Source organism: Camellia sinensis, chromosome 1 (genome assembly GCF_055761805.1).
Source record: "Camellia sinensis isolate YWXY chromosome 1, ASM5576180v1, whole genome shotgun sequence".
NCBI lineage: Eukaryota > Viridiplantae > Streptophyta > Magnoliopsida > Ericales > Theaceae > Camellia > Camellia sinensis.
The window spans coordinates 240,252,437-240,278,713 of record NC_138961.1 but is presented as its reverse complement, the minus strand read 5'-3'; the positions used below and the strand labels follow the sequence as shown (position 1 = coordinate 240,278,713).

General features: G+C 39.6%; 3 protein-coding genes across 4 annotated transcripts in view; all 3 read left to right on the top strand.

Annotated features, from left to right (window-relative positions):
• The first annotated feature begins 700 nt into the window (after positions 1–700).
• LOC145822927 (uncharacterized) lies at positions 701–1,105 on the top strand. The gene has a single exon (XM_082921496.1). The coding sequence runs from the start codon at positions 701–703 to the stop codon at positions 1,103–1,105; it is 405 nt and encodes a 134-aa protein (XP_082777622.1).
• An 80-nt stretch (positions 1,106–1,185) lies between these two features.
• Positions 1,186–2,196, top strand: LOC145822922 (uncharacterized). The gene is made up of 3 exons (XM_082921487.1): positions 1,186–1,393; positions 1,595–1,709; positions 1,803–2,196. The coding sequence occupies exons 1-3, from the start codon at positions 1,186–1,188 to the stop codon at positions 2,194–2,196; spliced, it is 717 nt and encodes a 238-aa protein (XP_082777613.1).
• A 12,195-nt stretch (positions 2,197–14,391) lies between these two features.
• The window catches only part of GCT (RNA polymerase II transcription mediator), a 32,425-nt gene continuing 20,539 nt past the window's right edge, over positions 14,392–26,277 (top strand). For both annotated transcript variants that reach the window (XM_028238984.2, XM_028238983.2), the window contains exons 1-7: positions 14,392–14,557; positions 17,822–17,995; positions 18,903–18,976; positions 19,107–19,246; positions 19,334–19,420; positions 20,333–20,420; positions 20,506–20,589. In XM_028238984.2, the coding sequence (XP_028094785.2) occupies positions 17,972–17,995; positions 18,903–18,976; positions 19,107–19,246; positions 19,334–19,420; positions 20,333–20,420; positions 20,506–20,589 (497 nt within the window). In that variant the 5' untranslated portion in view covers positions 14,392–14,557; positions 17,822–17,971. The remainder of the gene's footprint in view (positions 14,558–17,821; positions 17,996–18,902; positions 18,977–19,106; positions 19,247–19,333; positions 19,421–20,332; positions 20,421–20,505; positions 20,590–26,277) is intronic.

Genomic DNA, 26,277 nt, shown 5'->3' with positions numbered 1-26,277 from the left:
CTTCTGGGACGATGAATGTGACCGTGGATTGATGGACCTAAAAGTGTACCTTTGCTTAGCCCTTATCTTAGTTACACCAAAGTTGGGCGAAGAACTGTATCTCTACTTGGCAGTCTCTCAACATGCGGTGAACGCGGTTTTAGTCTGTGCTGAAGGTACTCGACACCTTCCCATCTTCTACGTAAGCAAGACCTTGCTCCCGGCTGAATCGCAAGAAAAATTAGCCCTGACCCTGATGATGGCTTCCAAAAAACTGGCACACTACTTTCATGCCCACACAATAGTTGTGCTGACCAAGTTTCCACTAAAGGTGCTCTTTGAAAAGGCAGACTTTACAGGGAGAATTTTGAAATGGGCCGTAGAATTGGGGCAATATGACATTAAGTTCCAACTGCGCACCGCTATCAAGGCTCAAGCTCTTGCGAACTTTGTGGCGAAGTTTGCCCCCGGAATGCATCCGGTTTGCCCGGTTGACTTGGCTAGTGCAGATTTGGCACAATCCATGGTTCAGGCAATAGAGACAAGTGTTGGATCACAAATGGAAGCAGGGCAAATGGCAGTCGAACTGGAAAAGTAGGATAATTCATCGAAAGACAAGCCCGACCAAGACATGGAAGGAGACTAGAATGAACCGACCGAAACCTTGGAGTTGAGAAGCTCCCAAAACCCATCAGATTGCTGGAAATTGTTCATTGGCGAGATGTGGAAACTCTTCGTCGATGGGGCCTCCAATAGACACAGCGCCGGGCTGGGTATCGTGCTGACTTCCCTGGACGGGCTGGTTATCGAGCAGGTAATTACGCTCGGCTTCCCAGCGTCCAACAATGAGGCGGTATGTGAGGCCCTCCTTGCCGGATTGAGAAGCATGTTGAGAATGAAAGCGTCGGCTCTTATGGTATTCAGTGACTCCAAGCTGGTGGTCAACCAGGTCTCTGGGGAGTATGAAGCTAGGGATGAAAGAATGGCCAAATATCAGGCGCTGGTCCGTGCAGAGATCAAAAAGTTCACCGCAATAAGAGTGGAACAAATAAACCGCGAAGAAAACAACACGGCTGATGAACTGACCGACCTTGTATCAACACAAACAGCTTTCCCAATCCTTTGATGATAGAATTCCTACCTCAGCCAAGCATTGAGGAACCAGAAGTGTCCGAAGTACTCTGCGCCGACCTGGGACCATCCTGGATGGACCCCATCATCGCCTTCCTAAAAGATAGAATTTTGCTAGAAGAGAAGAAGGCGGCCAACAAAATTTGGGCCAAATCAGAGCGGTTTTGGCTCTCTCCGTTCGCAGCCTTATACAAGAAGTCTTTTACTGGGCTGTATCTGAAGTGCGTCCACCCCGACAAGGTGGAAGCTTTTCTCTATGAGATCCATGAAGACATCTGCGGAGGTCATACTGGGGGCAGGTCTTTGGCTTACCGAGCGATTTCCCAACGTTAATGGTGGTCGTGCATGTAGGCGAACGTGCAGAAATACGTTCACAAGTGTGAAAAATGTCAGAAATTTGCTCACCAAATCTACCAGCCAGCCAGAGAATTGCTCCCCTTTACAAGTCCTTGGTTGTTCGCGCTCTGGGGGTTGGATATTGTAGGACCACTCCCAGTAGCTCCGGGCAACCGCAAGTTCTTCATCGCCACTACCGACTACTTCACCAAGTGGGTTGAGGCTGAGCTATTTGCAACCATAAAGGAAAAGGATGTGAAAAAGTTTGTTTGGCAAAATGTCATCGCTCACTTTTGTATACCGAAGGCCCTCATCTAGAATAATGACACTCAGTTCGATGGGAAACTCTTTCGCAGATTTTGCGAGGAGTTAAAGATCGAGTTCTACAACTCAACACTGGCTTACCCTCAGTCAAATGGTCAAGCAGAAGCCTCAAACAAGACCATCTTGGACGGGCTGAAGAAGCGGCTAGAGAAAGCCAAAGGGCAGTGGGACGAAGAACTCCCCAATGTGCTCTGGGCATACCGCACTACGCCGAGACGCTCCACCGGAGAAACACCATTCACCTTGGCCTATGGCATGGAGGCCGTCGTCCCACTAGAAGTTGGCATGCCAACCATCCAGTTTAAAAGTTTTCAGCCAGACTTGAACAATGAAACAGTGGCCTTGGAACTTGACCTAGTTGAAGAAAGAAGGGAACGGGCTCTGATCCATATAACAGCCTACCAGCAAGAGCTTTCCAGGAAATAAAACAAGGCCGTGCATCCAAGGCTGTTCAAGATCGGAGATTGGGTCTCGAGAAAAGTAATGGGCAACACAGTGGTCCCTGGCGAAGGCAAACTAGGTGCAAATTAGGAGGGGCCGTATAAGGTGACTGGCCTTGCAGGCAAAGGGGAATACCATCTGGAAGACTTAGATGGTAAAGCTATCCTCAGACCATGGAATGCAGCTAATCTTAAGATTTTTTACTTTTGAAATGTCATCGTTTTTTATACTTAGCCTTTTGAACCTTTAGCCTTTTGGCATTTGATGTAAATCGTTGATATGTAATCAAAGATAGCCCAACTTTTTTATATTATGTGTTTCTGTGCGATGACGTCACAAGAATATTGGGCCACTATGGATGCTAGGGGCAGGAAGACCAACTTTACACTAGATCGAACTGACTTTTTGTCGCGGTGTAGAGACAGGCCGTACAAACAGTTGGTTTTCTGTCCAGATTGCATGTAGGCCGGGTTGACTTTGCTCACCCGTGTAAAATGTTGGCGTTCTGACCAACTTGTAAGGGCCGAGTTGATTTTGCTTGCCTAAGTGAAATGATGGCGTTTTGACCAAATTGCAAAGGACCGAGCTGACTTTGCTCGCCCAAGTGAAATGTTGGCGTTTTGCCAAACTTCTAATTCGCCGAGCTGATTTTCCTCACCCACAAACTTTGTAGCCGAGCTAAAAGTTGGCGTTTTGCCCAATTTATGTAAGGGCCGAGCTGATTTTGCTCACCCACAAACTTTGTAGCCGAGCTAAAAGTTAGTGTTTTGCCTGACTTATGTAAGGCCCAAGCTGAAAGTTGTATTTGACAAACATTTCAACTTAAAGAAAATCTACACATTATAACCGAGACAATCACAATTGCACAGAAATGGATACATGGCGGGAAAAAAGTTAAAGTTTTCATTGATAAAGCAAGTTGGATTACAAAAGTGGGGCCAAGCCTGGTTACATTCAAAAAAAAAAAAAAATACAAAAGAAGATCAATCTAAATCTACAAGGGCATCTTGTTCGGCCACTCTCACATCGGCTTTATCTGTCACAGCATCAACCACCGCGACAACCTCCCGCTTGGCCTCATGATCCTCAGCAACTTCGGGGACCACAGAAGGATTTTGCTCGGTTGGTTGTACGGTGGATGCTTCTTCTTCGGTTGTCTGCTTCGCCTCTTCTATAAGCCTCTTCTGCGCGGCACTTGCATAAGCCTGCATATAGGCCGGAATGAAGGCAGCAGACGGGTTTTGGAACACTTTGGCGTCTTGACCAAGGCCAAGTTTTTCCATGGCGGCTTTCCAATCACACTGAAAAAAGATGTCCTTGGTCGTTTGAACCTGCCGCTCATAAGTCCTTTCACCCTCCGCGTACCCGCGGTCTTCAGCGTCTTCGACCTTCTTATCCACCTCGGCCTTGTGGGCGTCGCGGAGTTTGTGCAGCTCAGAGATGTAGCGAGTCTTGGTCATCTGGAGGGCCTTCTACTTCTCCTCATCAGTCCGGGCCAACCGTTCTGATTGTTCGTCACACTTAACCAACAGAGCTTCTTGCGCAGCCTTTACTTTTTCCAGCTCGGCCGTCTTGGCCTCGTTGTCAGTGATGGCCTCCCGCAGACTCTTCCTCATGGCTATCATTTGCTCATGGGCGAGATAGTTTTTCTGCGCGGCCTACAAACACATGAAGGTTGTCAGAATGGAAAAATCGAGCAACAACTTGATAAACTAAAGAGATTGCCAACTTACCAACACCATTGACTTTGCGGCCGAGCGGAGCACCTTCAGGTCGGACAACTCTTCGTGCTTCTTCATGTCGGCGGGAAGGAGCAACCCCTTGGTCATGTTGAAACCGAGAGAGTAATCCTTGTTCGCATAGACTGAGTCCGCAGTGGAGACAGCCCGGCCTTTGTATGATAACTCGGGCGACCAGACTGGGGGGGCACTGGATCGTGTGGATGGCCCGGTGATTGGTTGCTCGGTCTGGTCTCCCAAGTTGGTTAAAGCATGCTGTAGACGTCCCCGAACGTCCCAGTAGGGAATCCCCTCCCTCGTTTTGTTCATTGGGTTCACTACAGTTCAGGACTCAATGTCACAGTCCTGTATCTAATCTCGCAGAGTGCAATGCAAGACCAATGAAATCATTAAAGAGTCCAAATCCAACAAATCATTTTTGAAAACAGATTTTTTGAAAGAAGTGCCAAACATGGGCTGCTTTGCTAGATACAGAGTCGCCACCTGAATATTTTATTTTGGGAAATTTAGGAAACCCTGACTCGTTGCCTAAGGCCACGTGTCCGTCATCACCAAAGTTACCTCGGCTCGGGAACTTGGGTACGATTGGGGAAGGTCACTTCGTGAGCACCCCCGTTCGCCCGATCAAAGATCGGCCTCTACTGACCATGATATCAAGTTTTGAAAACATTATGTGATCTTATTCCGGTTATTAGCCTAGATTTACTACGTGATGCGCACAGCATACAAGTATAGACTGGGTCGCCTGAATTGGAACAAAACATTTCATGTTTGTTTATTTGAAAATGGTTTGATGGTGCTACCCGCAAGTACGCTAAGACGTGGATTTGCCACCCTCAGGTGGGCTTAGAAAACATGATGATTTACCACTCTCAAGTGGGCTTAAAACTTACAATTGATGAATTGTTCCAATTCCAATAACCCAACCTTCACCAACAGGCATTCAGGCAGTTATATCATATAAGCACATAGCCTCATGGTAAGCATGCTATCATGGCAGTCACTCACACATATGCAAGGATGCTAAAGTATAAACACTTACCGAGTACTCCAAGCCAAAACAAAAGCTATGTTAGAAATCAATGCATGATCCTAACTATGCTGAAATGCCTAATGCAACACATGCAAAATGCAACTAAGATAGGCTCGGCTATTCTAAACATAGCATATGATGATGCTACAGCTAGCATATATTCAATTTGGAATTGAAATACAAATGCAGTTAGTATGATGCGCCGAGCCCGGTGCATGCAAGACAGATGAATGAATGCAGACATACTATCATACCGTATGCTAATTGAAACATGCCCTAATCTAACCATCATAAGCTGGTAAATAAAAGGGAGAAAGACGTGGGGTTGGAAGACATACATCACACTCACGCACACTTACTACAATTGTGCCCTCGCTCGGAGGGTCCGAAAGAATAATACAGTCCGAATAAATAGTAAAGTCCGAAATGAATAATTAAATATTACAAAACCCTAATTAATTAACAAATTAATCTGGGAAAGCACGTAAATCGGCACGCAAATCCATGGACCGCCTCAGCTCTATTCCAAATGATGAATGATGCATGCTCGAGTTGCCTGGTGCGGAAATCCATTGCGATGCCCCGATTCGCCTCTGTTTGCAATTGTTTTTGGAATATTGCGCAACGCTCCAGAAGGTCGCTGATTTTTTGATTTACTGCAACAAAGAGCAACAAAGGGGCATGGCAAAGTATTTCACATATGTATGCATGACTGCTCTTCAGGGAGTGTAGTCTTCGATCCTCGTGCCACCAATCACGCATATCGATGCATGATGGCCGAGGAGCTGAATTACACAACTCGATATGAAATGAATGCACAGGAAAACACAACAAGACCTAAACTCCATCATGGGTAATTCGGAGTGTCGGTGATAGGGAATTGAGACACGTTCCGTCACTCGAAATACGAAACGTCCCTCGTTTCTCGTGCTTGGGTTAACTCCTATCCCAAACATAATGTAAATGAGATGGCATACACAATGCGACTAACATACAACCTAGCATACGCAATGCTATGAGATGGCATACACAATGCTCGATGTAATATGGCATACACAATGCTCTAACATGCAACCTAGCATACGCAATGCTATGAATTGAAAAGGCATACACAATGCATAATGGACTTACACCAACATGAGTGGACCTCAGCCACACTCACATCAATAGCCATTAGATGAAAATGAGACAACCGAAATGCGTGCACACTTGCACGCATACCGAGGACCGAACCTAAGGCATAAAATACAACTCTAACAAAGCATGGCAAGGCATGCAACATGGCATTCAAACATGTAAATTTCAGTATTGAAACATAATGCTAAATGGTCCCGAATCATGCAAACATGGCACCCGATGCATGGAGTAAGCCCTGAAACTCAAAACTAGACACATGTATTGACTTGTAGCTATACAAAGCATGCATTATTTGACCATGAAGCACAAAGATAGAGCCAAGGCAGTCCCAAAACATGAACATTTCTAGTTCAAAGTATGACCAAAAGATGCTAGCATGATGGACTAAAATAGCATGCAACTTTGACTAGCAAACATGGTTTATATGACATGCATATGAAGCATATGAAATCTCACCAAACCAGCAAAAATCAGTGAATAAAACATGACAAAATATGTCCAAATAATCACTGAAATGCAGCCAACATGTGCAAAAATGAGGGGCTTCTTTGGAAGGGCATACAAGGGGTAATTAAGCACATGCATCAATGACACTTAGCATGGCACAACCAACTCTGGAAATCAAATATGATAGCCCTAAAACTCACCAAATTGACCCTGAAATTGGTCTAGGAAACATGCAAGGAAAGACCTCTTTGAAGGGCCTTGAATGGGATTGGTCTACACATGCAACATAGACCTAAAATATGGCGAAATGGACCTCGGACAGAGCCAAGGCAGACCTCAAAACCCTCATAATGAGGCCTGGAAAGTGACTTCGATGCATGCAAAATAGGGTCCCTTTGAAAGGCCTAAAAGATCCCCAAACAAGACAAGGAGAGAGGGGGTCACCCCCCTCGAATTTTAGCCCTAAAAAATGCATCAAAGCCACTTAAAATCCACTGGATTTCAGTGGCTAAGAGGCCAAACCATGGCCAATGCAAGTGTTCTAATGCATAGCCTTAATCATGAAGGAATGAAGCATGCATAGGGGAAGATGACCCCAAACAGAGAATAGACCTTAATCAAACATAAAGATGACATCAAAATAAGATTTTTTTCAGTTCAGGTCGAGGTCTAAAATGGCTCACAAATAAGGCTAATGTATCATGCAAAAACAGCCCTAAAAGAGAGATTGAACAAACAGGCAGCAAAAGGCCTCAGACAGCAAAGAGCCCTTCAACAAAGTTTAAGAGGGGCTCAAAATAAGGTACTTCACAGTTTGGCTCGAAGCCCAGAAATGCTCAGAAATAGGGCTAATATATCATGCAAAATAAGCCCCAAAAGAGGGATAAAGCACAAAGGGGAGTAGAATACTTCAAACAGAGAAAAGTCCTTAATCAAATATGAAGATGAGCTCAAAATAAAACTGTTTTTAGTTCAGGCCGAAGCCCAAAAATATAAGAAAAATGGGCTAAGATATAGAACAAAATAGTACAAAAATTGGGAGAATAGGAGCTTACCCTTGTAGCCTAACTTTCCAGCAGCCTTTGGTCCAAGGAAATGAGCTTTCAACCTCTGCAAATGACTTCTAAGGGGCTGGAATGGATGATGGTGGTGTGGTGCTATGGGTTGTAGTGTAAATGGACCAAGGAAGTTAGGGTTTTGGAGCTTGGAATAGAAGCAATGGAGGTGGGAGGTGATGAGCCTTAAGCAAAAGTGTCTAACCCCTAGATACAAAAAGGAGGGCAAGCTTCTCTTGGAAGCTTCAAAGATCCTCCATACACGTGTATGGAGGATGCACCAAATGATCTCCAGCTGGCACAGCTGGATTACACTCAAAGAGAGGAAAAGCAATAAGCAGGCCGGCCAGTTCAAGTGGCCGGCCGGCCACTCCCCCTGGTCGGCCGACCAGGGGTCAAAAGGTTCAAGAACAATTGCTGGTTGGCGTACCCAGAAAGGTGGCCTCCTAGATGAGTAGAACACAGCCCTGTGGAGAAAAATCAGAAAATGTGACCGAGGAGAGAGAAAAGCTAGCTTTTAAGCAAGGTTTAAAAGGGTCAAAGTGAAATATTGGTCGGTCTACCCATATTGGTGGCCTCCCAGATGAGCACAACACAATGTGGTATGAAAAGCCAGAAAATATGGCTCAAAAGTGAGAAAAACTAGCTTTCGGTCAGAAAAACCGGCTTTTGGAGAGAGAAAAAAAGGAAACTGACTTTTCAGGGGAATAGGTGACCGGCTACCATCCTACTACTTCCCTAATAGTGAAAATAGGGTCCCTACCAAAAATGGACCAAAACGGATGTAAAACGAAGGTTCGGGTGCCAAAACGCGCGGTTCGAGACCCTAAAAACAGGCTGTTAGGCACCGGAAGTGGCGTACGACCACAAAGGTGGTCTCCAGGGCCACAGTGTTCCTCTAAAGGGAGGAAAAAAGATGTTTGCCAAAAATCGGAGCAAACGGAGGTAGTTAAGCGGTCCCGAACCGAGGCACATGGCCGACGGCTCGAAAAAATCGAAAACCGGGCTCCAAATGGGAAAAATGGCCTACGACCACGAAACGTAGTCTACGGCCACTGAGAGATGGTTTACGAGACCTCTCCCTCCCTTTGGGAAGAGAAAACAGAGAAAATAAGACCTGGTTCGCAAATCGAGGCAAAGCACAAAAGAGCTCCGAAGTCCGGAGGCAAGGCTCGCAGCCGAGACTCTGAAACCTCAGAACAAGAACAATATGCAACATCACCGAGCGCTCAACTGGTGACGTCTGAGTCTTAAGGTCGGTCAAAAATAGGATGTCTACACATGCTCGGTCGAATCCTCATCGGCCAGATACTGTTCGGTTTGATTCTTTCTTGGTCTCTTATTCGACTGACCCGCAGCTTGTTCGCTGACCAGAGCCAACACAACACCCTCTCCTTGCGCGGCCTACGTGGAAGAAGTCCTCCAGCTGCCTTCGGTGGCTGGGAGTCGCTCGCTTCGCCGGTGATCATTGACTTGATAGCTCGGATCTTTGCCATTTCTTGCTCGATTGTCAAAGGGACTAGTTTGATCGGTGGAAGGCTTGGATCTGGTTCTGGAGAAGGCACACGCAGAAAGTCGGTTACCCTGCTCTTGCGCGGCGTTGTGTAGTGGTAGGTCAGTTCGAAGCCAAGCCGCTTTGGTGATTCTCGCTCTTCGGCCGGATGACGCAGCAAAACCCTTATGGCTTCCTGGTTAGCGTGGGAGTAATCTTCTGCCAAGAGCTTATAATATACAAAAAGAAGACAAGTGTTAGATCGGCAAGAAGAAGACCAATGCAAAAAGAAGATAATACGGTTCGCCGAGATACTCACCGACACTCCCGAAATCTTTCCTAATGTACCAGCCCGGTATGGGTGCCTCGGTATCCTCGTAACGACCGGACACCCATTAAAAATCGTCATCATTTGTCTCTTTATCTGGATTACCTTCTATGAGTTTTGCTCGACCCTTTTTAACCTTCAAATACCAGCAAAGCCCACCTTTATTTTTGCTAAGACTGTATTGGTGAAATATCTCAGCAAGGCCGAGATTTAGACTGAGTCTCCTATTTAGCTCAGCCACACCGTTTATTATCTTGTAAGTATTGTTGGAGACTTGGGTCGGGCACAACGTGGTCGACCTTAAAAACTCGCAGATCAGCGGTTGGACCGGGAAACGCAGGCCTCCCTCTACAATGGACACCACCGTGAAGGGGCATTTGTCCAACTCGCCCCAGGGAGTGTCTCCTTTCTTGGCGAGCTCTAGGTGGACATCATCTGAAATGTTGTACTCTCTACGGAACTCAGCAAGGGCCCCGGGAGAACTCACCATGAACCGGTATTTCCCCATCTATCCCGGTTTTATTTATTGGGGTGATTTAGGTCGTATCTTGGTGAAAAGTTTTGTGTGTTTTCTCGGACTTTGAGCTTCACCGGTAGTAATGCTGAATGGGCCTGGTCGGTCCTAGTTTGTTCTGCATTATTAAGAAATAAGTCCAAGGGTTAGCGCGACATAAATTGCACGGCTTCTATGTGGAGTTCCTAGCTCGGTCGAAGTTTTCTGGGGCATTTGACCGGTCTGACTCTTACGTCGGCTCAACTATTTGGCCGATTTGGCCTTCCTAGTTCGGTTCCGATTTTCAGCTCGGTCTAGACCCCAAAGAGGGACCACAAACTAGTTTTTGCTCGGCCGAACCTCTATCTTTGGATCTAAGTGTTGGCTTTTCCTTGGTCCTACCCAGGGTTCGTTCTGTTCATCCAAAAAATGGAGTTCGTTCGTTCAAGCTAAGGGAAACCAGGGGCACAAAGGCCCCATCCGTTTCTTCAATTTCAGTTTCCTTAGTGTATACAAGTTTCTACGCAAAAAAGAGGGGATACTGGTAGGTTTCTAACGGTCCCAAGCAAGAACACGAAGAACAAAAATGAAGAAAATGAAGAACACAAGCATACAAATACGAGAGAGGGGCAAAGAAGCTTACCGATGACGAGTGCCACGCAGAGATTAGTCAATTGCGAGCTTGATTACAACTTCGGAAGGGACAGGAAAGGACGAAGATGAGGCAAAGAGCTATAACATCAATGACGATAGAAGCTTGGAGATTTGGAGGCTAGGGTTTTGACTCGAGAGATAAGGTGAACAGTAGGGGCGTGTGACCCCTCGTATGTGTATAAAAAGAGTGAAAAATCCAAAGGGCGGCAGCCGTTTGAATTTTGTGCGTGAGAGAGACAGCTGTGGGGCTGCACGGGTCCAATGACATGAAGCCACGTGGCAGCGAAGAGATGGTACTGTCAGTACGATTGTACGATCGGTGACAAGACTACTAGCGCAATTCAGAAGACTGACCAAATAGGATAGCTCGGTTGTGGTTGTAATCCCAATCACGCTCAGCTCGGATGGGATTAGGGGGTAATTAAGAGGAAGACTTGTGCCGGACAGGTACGACCCAGCTACGGTAACGTGGGTCATAACGGACCTTGCGAGAGCCGGGCTATTTCCTCGGTCGAGTGATTCCTCGGCCTGTCATCCTCGGCCGAACTAGATTTGTCGACCAGAGCGTGGAATCAGGCGTGTGCCAGACCGAGCTATGATTTAGCTAGGCATTCGGTTAGGTCCGCAATGGTGCTTCTAGACCAAGCCAAACACAGCCCGGACTGAATTTAGGCCAGGGCGAAGGCCGGCACGCCTCACGGGCAGTCAGCCTGGAAGGACCGACTTCATACAGCTCAGCCGTGAGAATCATTGTTATGTTTCTTCCCAAGGGATAGGTCGGTCATGGTATTTCGGTTTGGCGTGCCACCTGGAACAATGGTGTGATGGAGGAGAAATCCACTCCTGGCACGCGTCAATACCGTTTGGCAGTTCCACGCATGCTGTTTGGGGGTTTTAGCCTTTACACGCATAAGGTAGTGAGAGGAGAGCACTGCCACCTGTCTAGGGAAGGACAACAGAGGTAGTGCGTGCATAATCCTTGAGGCTGCATGGTCAGCCTAGAAAAAGGAAGAAGGGGGGACGTTGGAGGTAAGCAATTTTGAATAACTCTATCTCTTTTTCTAAAAAAGAGCTCTCTACTTCCTCTTCAAGTGATCTGACTTGATCGTCGGAGGGTCTATCCGGCAACAGACCGCCGGACAGCTCACCGTTTCTCTGTTTCCAGGTCAGACATCACTACGTGAAGCTTGAGTTCAAGGAATACGGAAAGCAAAGGATATTTCACCCCCGTACAATTATCATGCTACAATATTAGTCACTCCTACTATCTGTCCTTTTGCTTTCTTTCTTTCTTGATTATTTATGTTATGTTAGGATGTTTGGATTCGAAAAATGATTTTATTTTTCTGGGCATCTTGACCCTGTTGTTTCATTTGTATACTCAGTACTTGTCATATTTATTATTTATTTGGCTTAAAAACCTAGCTGAATACCCCTTGATGTTTATTATTGGGAATGAAAACTTACAACTATAGACTATTGTGGGATTTATGTATCTAACTATATCTATATATTTATTTAATTTCTCAAGTGGAGTTTACTTGATGACCATACCTCACCCACAGTCTTGTTTCGTTTTCTTGAAAATTGCCTTGTTGGCACGTTTGTATAATATCTTATTTGCGTCTTGTATTTGCATCCTTACTTTTTAGCCCTTTCTTTGGACCACTTTGAACACCATGTTGCTTGAACCAATGTACAAGAACAGAGATAGGGATTTCAAGATTGAACAAAAGATTTTTATTTTTAGATTGACCAGTCTTGAAGCAGTGAATTCATTAGGATTACAAAGAGGGTCTTGATTCATGGCTATAATTTAATTGTAAATATAGAAGGAGCTTTTTGGGTTGAAGTTAATAGGTCAAATTCAAATATGATGGTGGTTAAGGAATTTGAAAGGATTTAGCCTAATGGTAACTGAAGTGCCCAAAATGACATGGGCTCATTAATCAATAACAAGGTCCAAATTGAGGAGCCTTTTCATTCTTGGTGCGTAGTGCTTTGGGCCATGCTTCACAATGATAAAAAGGGTTTAGCCATTGGTAATATTGTGCATTACATTGCCATGCTTGGTAATTATTGGGCTTCAATGTCTTCTCTTCTCCTTTTAAAGGGATATTTTATTTTATTTTATTTTTAAAGATGATGAAACCCAAATCCAATTGGGTAGAAATGTAGACCTTGAGATGTTCTAACTTTTTCTCAAAGGTACAAGGGTGTAGAGATCAAAGAATCAAGGCCAAAATGTAGAGAGAGAGTATATTTTAGAGAGAGAATGTCCAAATATAGGTTTTTGGAAAGTTTTAGAGAGAGAAAGAACCGAAAAAGTGACATAAAACATCACTTTCGCGATATGATATACGCATAGTCTGCTCAAGCGGAGAAGTTGACGCTCGAGCGTCAGACACAAAGTTTTGTTTCACTCGAGCGCAAAATTGGCCCGCTCGAGCATAGAATATGCACATTTAGTATTTATTCAAACAACAGACAACCCGTTCGAGCATAAGGAAAGACGCTCAAGTGTCTACCCGCTCAAGCTTAGGAAATGCCGCTCGAGTCTGAAAAACACTCCTTCAGTACTTTTGCAGACGTGCCAAGTATTGAAAGTTTGCAACTTTCACTCGAGCACAAGAAGGCCCGCTCGAGTGGAGGACCAAAATTATGGGCAACAAAGTTTGGGAAAAACAAGCAACTAACCTATTCCAAACACAACCACAACAAACCCAAAGGCCAATTTTAAGAGATACAAGGGAGGCAAGAGGTAAACAACAATATGGAAACATTAAATCCAAGTCCGAAATACAACAATTGACGGGTTAAAAATTGAGATCGCTATAGGATCACTCGATCCGTTGGGCTTAAGATCATACTTGGTCTCTATGTTTGGTCCCTTGGTGGTTCTTTTCTGGTTCAAGTAAACGCTTGGCCCACACGATTTGGGCCATTAAACACTAGCTCGGCTCAAACTCGTGCTTAGGATTGACGATCTGATCTCGTAGAGTTACTAGGCCCAAGCGTCGCCTTTGGGCTTGCAGTCTTTCCCTTGTTCTGCTTATGCTTGGTGCAGAGTTGTAAATGACCCTCTTCATTTTATTTGATAAAATTAGGAATATAAAGTTTAATTTGTTATAAGGATTAAACCTTAGAGTTATTTATGTAAAATTTTCAAAATCTATTTTAACACTTAGATGTCAATATATTTAAATTAAACAAGAGGATTTTTCAAATCATAAGTATATTGTATTATATATATATATATATTATTTTTAGATTATTAATGATTTCATTTTGTATAAAAATATAACTTATTTCACTATAAAAAAAATCAACATAGGAAACAAAAAAATAAAATATAATTGATAATAGAAAAACATAAAAGAATCATTTAAAGGGATGAGAACTAATTTTTTATCCATATAACTCTAAATTATTAATAAAAAAATAAAAAAGAGTTAAAATATTATGTAAATTAAAATTTAAGAAAATTTAATATAATTATGTTAAATTTGTGGGGGCATATTATATTTTTTCAAAACCTATATAAAAATTTAATTTAATTTAATTTCATGTTGATTATATTATTTTTAAATTTTTAGTTAACTTATAAATTTTGTAAAAACAACTTTCGCACAAAGATTAGAATTAAAAGAAAATTTTAATTAAAGTAATTGATGCTTTTAAAATTTTAATTATTTTTGTCTCAACATAAAATAAAAAAAGAAAAAAAAAACCCAATTATGGAAGATTCGTAAAACAGGTAGAGATTAGGGTCAAAAAGGAAAAATCAAAAACCTTTAGCGGTGTCAAAGTGTAATTATAAAATAACACAGACTTCTCTGCAGCAGAAAGACGAAACAACAATTTGTACAAGCGAAAAAGTCGAAGAGCAAACCCTAACCGAGAGAAGAAGAAAAACCCTTCGCCGGAACTCGGTCGAAGCTTTGTCGGAGGTCGTCGATCGCTGTCTGGTATTGCTTCCTCTATCATTTTCTCTCTCTTTTTCCACTTCAATGGTTGCTCAATGTTACTGGTCTCACTGATGCTGTGTTGGGCAAGATACTTGGACATGATTGTTGATTTTTTTGTATATTTTATTTAAATATATACTGACTTGGCTCATATAATGCACTTGCATCTTCCATTTTCTGTTACATTTTAGTTCTGTATGCTTGTATGAAATAATTTTTAAGTTGTATGTTCATAGGATGTAACTGATTTTTCATATATAACTGTTACATCACATTTTCTGTTTGGTTTGGCTGCTAATAAGGTGATTGGTTAGGGAAAAACCCATCTTAAAGTTTTCCAATGGTGTATTCATGATATCCTGTGAGTATAAACTGTTTATGGGAAAATTTAGTCAATTTATTTGGGGTCAAAATAGGTGTTTAGGAAAGCAAAGAGTTATTCTGGTCAATTGGTTGATTTGGGTAAATATTTTGGGGATTGGTTTGAATTTTGAATTAATATACTTGTCTTGGTCAATTTACAAATAAAGGTGTTGGTTGTAAACACGTTTTTTTATTTATTTTTGGGCTAGGGGGTGTGATTAATTATAAACAGAAAGGCATTACGAAGTCATAGACAACTGATCTGAGTTGCCTTATCTGTAGATCCACTTTAATAGGATTATTTTTTTAGAGATTTTCTATTAAATTGATGGTATATAGCCTCATAATAATTATTTATGATGATGTGAAATAGGATTGCAGACATTTATATTAATATTTTTAATTGCCTTTAGGTTATTCAATGAGAATATATTGTAGTTAAGTTATTCATGGTAAATTAAATACTTGATCCATTCTTTAAGAAAGGAGGTTCTCAAAATATTTAAGGTTGTACAACTAAGGAATCTTCTACCCATAACATTGAAACTTCAGCTCCTCCCGAACAACGTTATTTTGAAGCTCGTAGAGTTGGATCCAAACAAGTTTGTACATCTTTGGTTAAAGATTTGAGTCTGCGACAATAAATCTGGGATTACTTATACCTGAGCTTGACGAGGTCAGACGTGCACATAGCAAATCTGGACTACATCAATTCAAGGCTCTGAAAACCAACCTTTGGAGATGATAAAAATGGCTGTAGCTTTCTAGATTCTAGGCTCTAGTTAGTTCCAAATTCGTTGGTTGGAATACTCTCGAACAAAAAATCATGTATTTTGCCTTCCAATCGGATGCCCTAGAGTTGCTGTCAATTGCTGCTATAATTTAACAAATCAATCTTAAGATATTGAGAAGACTGTTGAGAACAAACGTCTACAAACTGCTATAAATCACTTGCGTTGATGAAGCTCTTGGCTTCTTATAACTAAGCATTAAAGTGGCAACAATCGTATTGGAAAATGCTCCTCAAAATGCTTCTTAAAACCTGATTATTAGTATTTCTCTAATAAAATACAAAAGTTTACACCTCCTTTTATCCGATACTTATGGTTTGCAAGTGGTTGCACATATCTAGGGTTTACTCTGTAGGGTTGGGTCCAAATTGCGGGCTTTGGAGGGGTTCCATCCATTATATATATATATATATATATAATTGTGAGAGATCAATGATGGATAGTTGATGAATTTTAAGTCAAATCGAAAAATGATCCTTAAATTTTTGTATTGGATGTATGTGTTTATATCTAAATATATCTGTTTAGATACTATATTGATGATGTAATTCTTGTCTTAGATTACCTTATTTTTTTTTTGTAAAATTTGTTGTTATTGAAGAATTAACCATTATAATTTATTGTTCAGCCATGATTTCTAGCTTTAGGAATATAGTGGGAGAAAGTAGAAATTTTGGCTTAATGTGTGTTGAGTTCTTGAATCTATAGTTGTATGTGTAATGTGTTTCATGAGTTGTATCCTGGTTTAATCAATATTTCTATAAGTATGTATGGGTTAAGATTGTAATATATTTGGCTTGAATTGTATGAATTTTGAAAATTAACAACATCATAATATAGGAATGCAAAAGTTTAACCATGAATTTGTTAACAAAGAACTAGGGCTGACTTAAGCAGAAAGCCATTGCATAAGGCCCCCAATTATAAGAGCCCCATTTTTTCTAAGCTTTATATACTGTAATGCTTTGACATTTTATCAACCATTAGAAAAAAGTAGCAACTAGAGTGCAATAATAATCCGAACTCTAAAAATAAGGGATACTTTAATTAGCAAAAACTGGTTAAAGGTCATAAAACGAAGCAGTAAAGCTAATTGTTAAACAATATATGAGATTGAAAATTGTGAGTTAAATTAAATCTTATTCGACATGGCTATTTGGTATGATATATTTTTCGCTATGAATTTAATTAGTAAAAGTTTTCTATCAAAAGACAAGCGTATTGATGTTGCTAAATTAAAAGAGCTCATTTATTTTTCTGAGAAAATGAATTTACATTTGCTGTAATTTTTATCTAAATGATTGTAGATAAACTAAAAATAGAACTTATATTTCATGAAAACCATGTGATTTGTCAAAAGAAATAGCTTGATGAGAATGTCGATGATGTGACGACAAAATCGACTGAAGAATCTTTTAGAATAGATTATCCATAGTCTTAATCTCACCAGTTTTCTAAAACATGACATTTTTTTTTTTGAAATAGATAGTTTAGATTTGTTTTTTGAAGTAAATATTTTAAAAGAATTTATGCAGATAGGATAAAAAAGGAAAAACATCCCATTGGACGTGTTTGGATTAAAAGGAAGAAAAATGGATACCCAGGGGAGCGTGCTAATTTGCTCTTAATTGAGTTCCAAGGTTTTCATTCTTAAGAAGAGAGCAAAAGTGTTATGGAGGTGTGTCGTTTTTGCCATCTTTTGGGGCATTTGGTTGGAAAGGAATGCAAGAATTGTTGACGACAAATTCAAGGAGGCTGAGGTGTTGTGGGACAAAGTGTGTTACTGGGTGTTGATTTGGGTGTCTTCTTTGCCTCATTTTTAAAGGGGTCCCATTTTTTTCATTTCTAGAGTTGGAAACTTGTTTGTGATGTATAGGGTTTTTGTGGTTATTTGTTTTGATGTAATGGTCCTTGGTTCTTGGAGTGGACAACTTGTCAGTTCTTTGTAGTTTGTTTTTGCTTCCTCGTCAATAAAGCTTCTTTTGTTGCCGATAAAAAAGAAAAAGGAAAAAGAAAAATGAATACAATTTTTGCAAATTCTTTCTTCTTCATTGACATACTAGTATGTTTAATGGAATGCATAATGATTGACTTTGATTTCTTTTTCCAGTTGGTTTCCAGTTGGTCTGCCTAGTTAACATTGCACATCCAATTTTCTGGTATGGAGATATGCTCAAGGAATTCAATGTAAGTTCCAGGCTACGACATTTGGAGGGTTGACAAGTACTCATCACAACGAGGGCTTCAGCGTGTTTAAGTAATGTGGACAAATGTCTTCAAAATTGTATGATTCTTGCCTTGCCTAAGTTTATTATATGTTTCTTTTTCATTTCTTTAAAAAATAACATTGGATCCTATAGATTTTAGTGAGTTATATATTTATTTTCTTTCTGATAGGTATAGAAACTCATTGTATTGTGCCATGGGGGTATAACCCAAATGAACTTGGCTCATAATGATCAACTACTACAACGTGACATGACAACTGTTAATTGTTATATTTTGTTCACTTGCATATTTTTAGAACTAATATTCTGAATTAGAAAACTAAGAACTATTTAGAATGTTTTAGACTATTTTTTTGATCGGTTAAAAAATAACCAAACTAAGCCTTGTTTGTCAATTAGGTGGACACACTAATAAATTGAACCTAATTTAAACCACATAAAATAACCTGGTAATATAAATTTGCCCAAAATAAAACCCATGGCATGTCCAGCAAATATTGGCCTTGACTCACACAGGCCTACTAAACTCTAAAGTAAAATTATACCCGTAATCAATTAACCTATAGAACACAAAACAAGACTCAAATTTAACCCTAAATATTGCTATAAAATGTCCACGGTTTGCGTCATGTTAAATTCCAAATTTGCCCCATTTCTTGTTGGCTGCTATGCACCAAGAACACTAAAGTTATCTTATTTTTTCGCTCTTTTCGTGATGATTTTTAGTCAGGCCTTTTGAGGGGCCTGAAGAACCTGAATTGCAAGTTAGGTCAGAGTTTCAATATGTGGGGTATGAGATTAAGGCAAGTTTGGGGTATTTCTTGCTGCATAGTTTCATTCTGTTAATGTGGTCTGACTTTATTTTTATTATGCATGCTGTGACCCACTGATATGGGCGCTTGGTTATTGCTTTCGCCAACTTCTATTCATTATTTTTGCTTTTCATATTGACCAATTCTACAGGGAGGTTTTCATCAGGTATCGTGGTTTCAGTTTCTCCCTCATGAGTCTGATCTCAACCCTTTGCCTGATAAAAGGTTTGATTTTCGGACAATATGACATTTTCAAGTCTTATTGAATATTTTTCTTAATGTGGAATTAGAAATATATGCTTTGATACATTTTTAGTTCACTGTTAAAACTAGAATTTTCTTGCTATTTGGGCAGTGCGAAACTGGAGCAGAGAGATGCTGCTACTCTAGCGGTGCTTTCATCCCATATCCAGCTGCAGAAGGAGGGATTTCTCAGCACATGGACCAATTCTTTTGTTGGACCCTGGGATCCATCTCAGGGCCTCCACAACCCCGGTAAACATTATAAGTGGTGGTTTAAGACATGCTACCATCTCAAGGCTCTAGATCTCTAACTACTGATTGCTTGTATGAAATGCACAGATGAGAAACTTAAGCTCTGGCTTTTTCTCCCTGGGCGTAATTCATCAGTTGTAGAGTCTGCTCAGGCTGCTGTATCTAGATTAAGAGGTATATTTGTCCTCATAACTTCAAATAAAATTATAGATTTTTTTTGGATTTTCTGTTTTTTTTTTTTTATTTATAAAAGTTTCTTTTATTTCTGAATTGTTTCAAAACTTCTTCATGTTATTTAATTATAGAATTACACTCCTCTACTCGACTCAAATTAATTTTACAAAGCTTTATATTTTTTTTTGGGGAGGACTGCATTTTTTCCGTTCAGTTGTATCAAGTACTGATGTAGGACGAATAGGGACAGCGCTGTAAGGGCTGTTCTGGGGCGGTGAAAGTGCTGAAATTTAAGAAAGAAAGGAGGAGAAGAAGAAAATAGGCCTAGGAATCACTCATAGAATCACTCATAGAATCCCTTAGGCATCACACCTAGGGGTTAGGGTTGCATCACGCAATCCAAGCTTCAAAAGCTTTGAAAAATTCTCTAAAATATAAACTCTATTGAATTATAAGCATTACATGGCTTTATATAGAATTAGGAGACTTCCTAAATCAATTAGAACCAAAAAAAGAAACTATTATAATATTTTTGACTTCTAAAACTAATTTAAGACTAAATAAGAAACATAAATAAAACCTAATTAAATAACTTGACCCACAAGACGACTCATGCGCACCCCCTACAGCCCATGACAACAATAATGAAAATTATCAAAATACCCTTGACCTAAAAATCCTACAAAACATAAAAATAATCATAAAATAATACTCTAATAATACAAGAAACATAATTATATAAAATTCCTATCAGTTTCTTTATGAAATCATGCCAATGTCCTAATATCATTGCTTCTTTGAATTTAACATTCCTTGAGCTTCTTCTTTGCATCAAGTACCTTATGTAGTTTTCAAAAAGACATCTGAGTTAGTAATTGTAGCATTTATTTATTTTTAAAATTGTGGTGGAAGTTCTTGCATCTGGGCTCTGGTTGGCTCCTGGAGACTCAGAAGAGGTTGCAGCTGCTCTATCTCAGGCTATAAGGAATCGTATAGAAAGGTATATTTGTGCATTTCTGAGTTGTTATCATTATTTAGTTATTTCAATGGCCACATATTGACAAAAAATTTATTGGAATTGGCAGAGCCCTGTTGGGACTTTCCTACATGAGATTTGGTGATGTATTTTCAAAATACCGTCCATTTTCACAAAGTGAAGAACTTTACAGGTTTATTTTAATAGATGTCTTATTTTGAGTGTAAGGGGTTTAGTATCAATTATGATGGTTTCTATTGTTCAGAATTTTAATATTTCATTATTGTTTGAGTTTTTGTACTTCTAATGTCATCTACCTGCATGCTACATTTAATATGTTACACATGACATGTGCTAATCTACATAAAAAACTTTGACTCTTGTTCTGGGGTCAAGACTATGCCCAATGTTATTCAATAGGGTGCTGACTTGTGGCATTTCTTCATATCATGATCTGGAAAAAATTTAAAGCAGCTTGCTATTTACAGGGTGATAACTCTGATTATTGTCAGGAAATTTCTTGCTATTGATTTTAATGTGGTATTTGCTGTCATAGGACAAGGTTTTGGCAGTATGCTTTGGAGGTTGTCTGGTACATGAGAAATGTTTGGTTTAGTTTTTGAAAAGAGTTTTGAGCTATGAAGCACAGACACGGACACGGACATAGGACACGGGAATTTCTAAAAAATGGAGACACGGAGCAAATTTTTTAATTTTTTTATAAATATTTTTATTTTAATACACATTAATTATTTTATTTATTTATTATATTTTTTAAATAATGTGCTATTGTTAATTTATATTTTATTTTTAATTGGTATATATTTTATAAATAAAAAAATATAACAAATAAGGAATAATAAAATATGTTAAAATAAATAAAAAGAAAAATTAGATATTTTATTTTATAAGTTTTTTATTATATATGATTTAATTAGATTTCTTTTAAATAATTGGATGATTTATTTTATTTATTATATATTAAAAAGTTAAAAAATAATAATTTACAAAAATTATTATATATGATATTTTAAGAAATAACAATTAGATATTTTATTTTATGTGATAAAAATTATAATTTATAAATTTTATTATATATATTATATAACCAAACCAAACCAAACCAAACAAAACCAAGACTTAAGGCCCATCAAATGGGGTCGGCTACATAAATCCTTCTTCTCCACATGGCTTTATTAAATGCCATTTCGTTAGTCAAATTAAGTAGATCTATATCTTTATTTACAACGCTAGCCAATGTTAATCTAGGCCTATCTGGTCCTCTAACATTTTCATTCACTGTCACTGTATCACATCTCTTCACTACTGTCTCTGTTGGTCTGCGTTGAATGTGACCAAACCATCTCAATCGATTCTCTCTCAACTTATTTTCTATCGGGGTGCTATTCTTACCCATTTCCAAATACACTCATTCCTAATTCTGTTTTGTCTAGTCTTGTGACACATCCACCTTAGCATCCTCATCTCAGCTATACTCATCTTATTTACATATTGTTTATTGGTTGTCCATCACTTCATCTCATACAACATCGTTGGTCTAATAGCTGTTTTATAGAACTTACCTATTAGTCTAGTGGGTATTCGTTTATCGCGCAGTCTCCCAGACGCACTTCTTTACTTATACCATCCCGCCTTGATCCTATGGGCCACATCCGCATTAATCTACCACGTTGTTGTGATAATTGACCCTAAATAATGAAAATGTTCACTTTTAAGTAGTTCTTGGTTCTTAATCTTCACTTCTCCTCTTCTTTCATTGTTAGTGTTACTAAATTTACAATTTATATACTCTGGCTTAGTTCTGCTTATCCGGAATTCTTTAAATTCAAGTGTTTTTCTCCAAATTTTCAACTTTGTATTAATTTCTTCTCTAGTCTCATCCACTAGCACGATATCGTTTGCAAAAAGCATACACCATGGCACGTTATCCTGAATATTTGTCGTCAACTCATCCATAACTAAAGCAAAAAGATAAGGACTTAAGGTAGATCATTGGTGTAACCCTACAATGATAGAAAATTCATTTGTCTTTCCAGTAGATGATCTAATAGTGGTCACCACCTCTTCATACATGTCCATAATCACATAAATGTAACTTTTTGTCACCCCTTTCTTCTCTAACACCCGTCATATTATATCTCGAGGCACTCTATCATATGCTTTTTCAAGGTCGATAAACACCATATGAATGTCTCTTTTCTTTTCTTTATACTTTTCTATTACTCTCCTCAAAAGATAGATCGCTTCCATTGTTGACCTGCCAGGCATAAACTTAAATTGATTCTCTGACTTCTCTGACTTCTCTGTTATATCTCACAATTGGCGTTCCATCACCCTCTCCCACACTTTCATTATGTGACATATTAGCTTGATTCCTCTATAGTTGTTGCAATTCTGGACATCTCCTTTATTCTTATAGATTGACACTAAAATACTCTTTCCTCCATTCATCAGGCATGTTCCTAGACAACAAAATTTTGCTAAACAACCTAGTCAACCAAGCAACTCCCGTTGTACCCAAACACTTCCAAGCTTCAATAAGGATATCATCGTGTCCTAAAACCTTATTTGATTTCATCTTCTTAAGTGCAATCTCCACTTCAAAGTTCCTAACCCTACGATAGAATTTATAGTCTTGGTTTATCGTATTACTGGCTATTTTTTCCCTATTGACGTACCTCTATGTTTCTCATTTAATAGTTTCTCAAAATAGTTATTCCATCTTTTCTTAATCTCTTCATCCTTCACCAACATCTTAGAATACTCACTCTTGATGCACTTAACTTGATTAAAATTTCTTGTTTTCTTCTCCTGTATCTTAGCAAGTTTGTATATCCTCTTCTCTCCCACCTTTCTATCTAGTTTAGTGTATATGTCATCATAAGCTTTCAACTTATCCTCCCTCACTACTTTTTTGACCTCCTTATTAGCCAATTTATAGCTCTTAAGGTTTTTCTTAGTTCTATCATTCTGCCACTTCTTAAAGTACTCTTTTTTTGCCTTAATTACCGCTTGAACCTCTTTTCTCCACCAACAAATTTTTTTAGAGCTGGGTCTCGTTCCTTTCGACTCTCCAAGCACTTCCCTTGAGATTCTCCTCATACAATTGGCCATAGAGTTCCACATAGTGTTAGCATCATCTTCCAAGTCCCAAGTATTTTCCTTATCCATTCTATAATTAAATATTTCTAATTTATCCCTTTTTAGGTCCCACCATCTCGTTCTATGACACCCACCATCATTCCTAGCTTGGTATTGCCCTTTAAAATATAAATTCAGTACCAAAATCCTATGTTGAGAGGCTAGGCTCTCTTCAGAAATCACCTTACAATCATTGCATTTTAGGCGGTCCACTTTTCTCACTAAGAAGTAATCTATTTGGCTCTTAATTGACCCACTTTTAACGGTTATCAAATGCTTCTCCCTCTTCTTATACGTAGTATTAGCCACCACCAAGTCAGAAGTCAACGCAAAATCTAAGATACTCTCTTCAGCTTCATTTTTGTCACCAAAACCGTATCTATCATGCACCCTTTCATAGCCTAGTTTATCTATGCTTACATGGCCATTAAAATCTCCACCTATAACTTGGTTCTCTCTTACGGGTGTCTCATGTAAGATCTCATCCATTTGCTCCCTAAAATCCCCCATAGTCTGATCATCTAATCCTATTTGAGGGGCGTATGCATTAATAACATTCACTATATTCCCTCCAATACCTAGTTTAACTAACATAATCCTATTCCCTTTCCTAATGACGGCAACTACATTCTTCACAAAATCCCTAACAATTATGATTCCTACCCTATTCCTGCGCCTATCCTTATCACTAAAATATAGTTTAAAATCGGTATCTTTAATTTTCTTAACTTTCTCACTCGTCCACTTAGTTTCTTGTACGCAAGCTATACTAACTTTCCTCCTAATCATAACATCTACCAATTCCATCGTCTTACCAGTTAAGGTTCTTATATTCCAAGTGGCTACCCTAAACCTATGGTCTTGGACTAGCTTTTTTACCCGCGTTCGTTCAAAAAAACACGGGAACCTTTGCCCATTTTTTACTGCACCCAAGCGTCGATGCGGTGCCCCTTGCGCACTTTTCGAGACACCCGGAGGCAGGCGTAACGCGTCACTTGAGGGGAACGACCTAGCATTTAAATGATTCAAAGTAGGATTCATTGTCATGAGGGATCCGAGCGGCTTTTTTACGTGTTGGCTGTCGGCTACCTAACACACAACCTTTCTCCTTTACCCGGGCTTGGGATCGTCTCTGTTCTCTCTCTCTCTCTCTCTCTCTCTCTTTTATTATATATGATCAATTATCTTATATAAAGTAAATTATATGCAAACAAAGAGAAAGAGAGAGAGAGAACAAAGACGATCGAAGAGAGAGAGAGAGAGAACAGAGACGAAGATGATCGAAGCCCTCAAGGGACAAAGCCCTTAGTGATCGATGATCGAATCCCTCGGAAGATGATCCCATGGTGTGTCCAGATTTGGACACGCGTGTCCCGGCCGTGTCCCAAACAATTTTGAAAATTGATAAATCAAACATGGTCTTTGATTTTTTGATCCAAATGTTAATTTAAAAACTAAACCAAACAGTACCGAAATGTTTAGGGATTGCAAGAGTGGAAAAGGATTAACTTGTGGGTTAGATTTGGAAAGATATGGACTGATCAACTGGTTCTTATTGAGACATGATGATGGTGTTATAAGAAAAATGAGCAAAGAGCATGTTATTTGGACTTGCTATTGTAGGTAGTGCTGACTAGGTGACAGAGGGTCATTGGAGTGTGGAACATGTCATGGATGCCAAGGACAAATGAAATATCTGGGTGAGAGAGAGAGAGAGAGAGAGAGAGAGCACCATGATGTGAGCAAATGCACAAACTACGGAGCTCAGGGATGAGCTCTCTAGGGTTGTAGAAATCTCATACCTCCCATTTATTTTTTATTTTTTTATTTTTTTATTTTTTTGGGGGGGGGGGGGTATGCTAGCTTATTTTCTGTTCACCCCTCAATCAAAATATGCTACCTTACGTGTCAGATCGTATAAGTTTGTTGGATTTGTTTTTATCCACCAGTCTTCGTACACTACCCTAGTGGCGCAGTCTCCCTCTCATTAAGGTTGACTTAAGTTTGTGACACTCGTGGGGGCGAGATGCTGAGTGACACCTCTGTCTCTAGCCATCTAATCACAAGACCCCAAAGTCCCACGACCTTGCTGAAGATTTCAGTGTACCCAAATCGCGTGTCTTTAACTAACGCAATAGCTGATGCTTGCATGGCATGAACTCCCTTTTGGGATTTTATTTATTTGGGAAGAGGAACCAAGCGGGTGCCACCCATATACGTCATATAACAAGAACAACAAAACTTCTAGACATATGATGCATAATACTTACTAAAAAATCTCTACAAAATCCAAAAATTAGTTCAAGGATGATCATTAATACCCAAGAATTAACTGTACAAAAGGGATAGGAATCTATTTTTCAATTTTGAAAGTGGAACTTCCTTTCCATGAAAATTCCTTCTGTCTCACTCGTCTCAAATTATGAACATCAAACACAAAGGCACCAAAAACCAATTTCCCTTGGTGTTTTTTCTCTCTTGGTTGCTATGAAAAGAAAGGGGCATGCCTGTTTAAGTCTGAGTTTGAGGTTTCCAATAGAGAAAATTTAATTGGGGAAATGTAATGATGGTGGTTCCATATGAATCATTCTAAAGAAAGAGTTCGGATCCTATTGATTTATTTGCATTTCTTTACGTGTTGTTTGGGGAAATTTTCCCATTGATGTGCATATTTGTGTTTTTCTCTCTCCTTCCAATAGATTTCATAGAAGCACAGGTA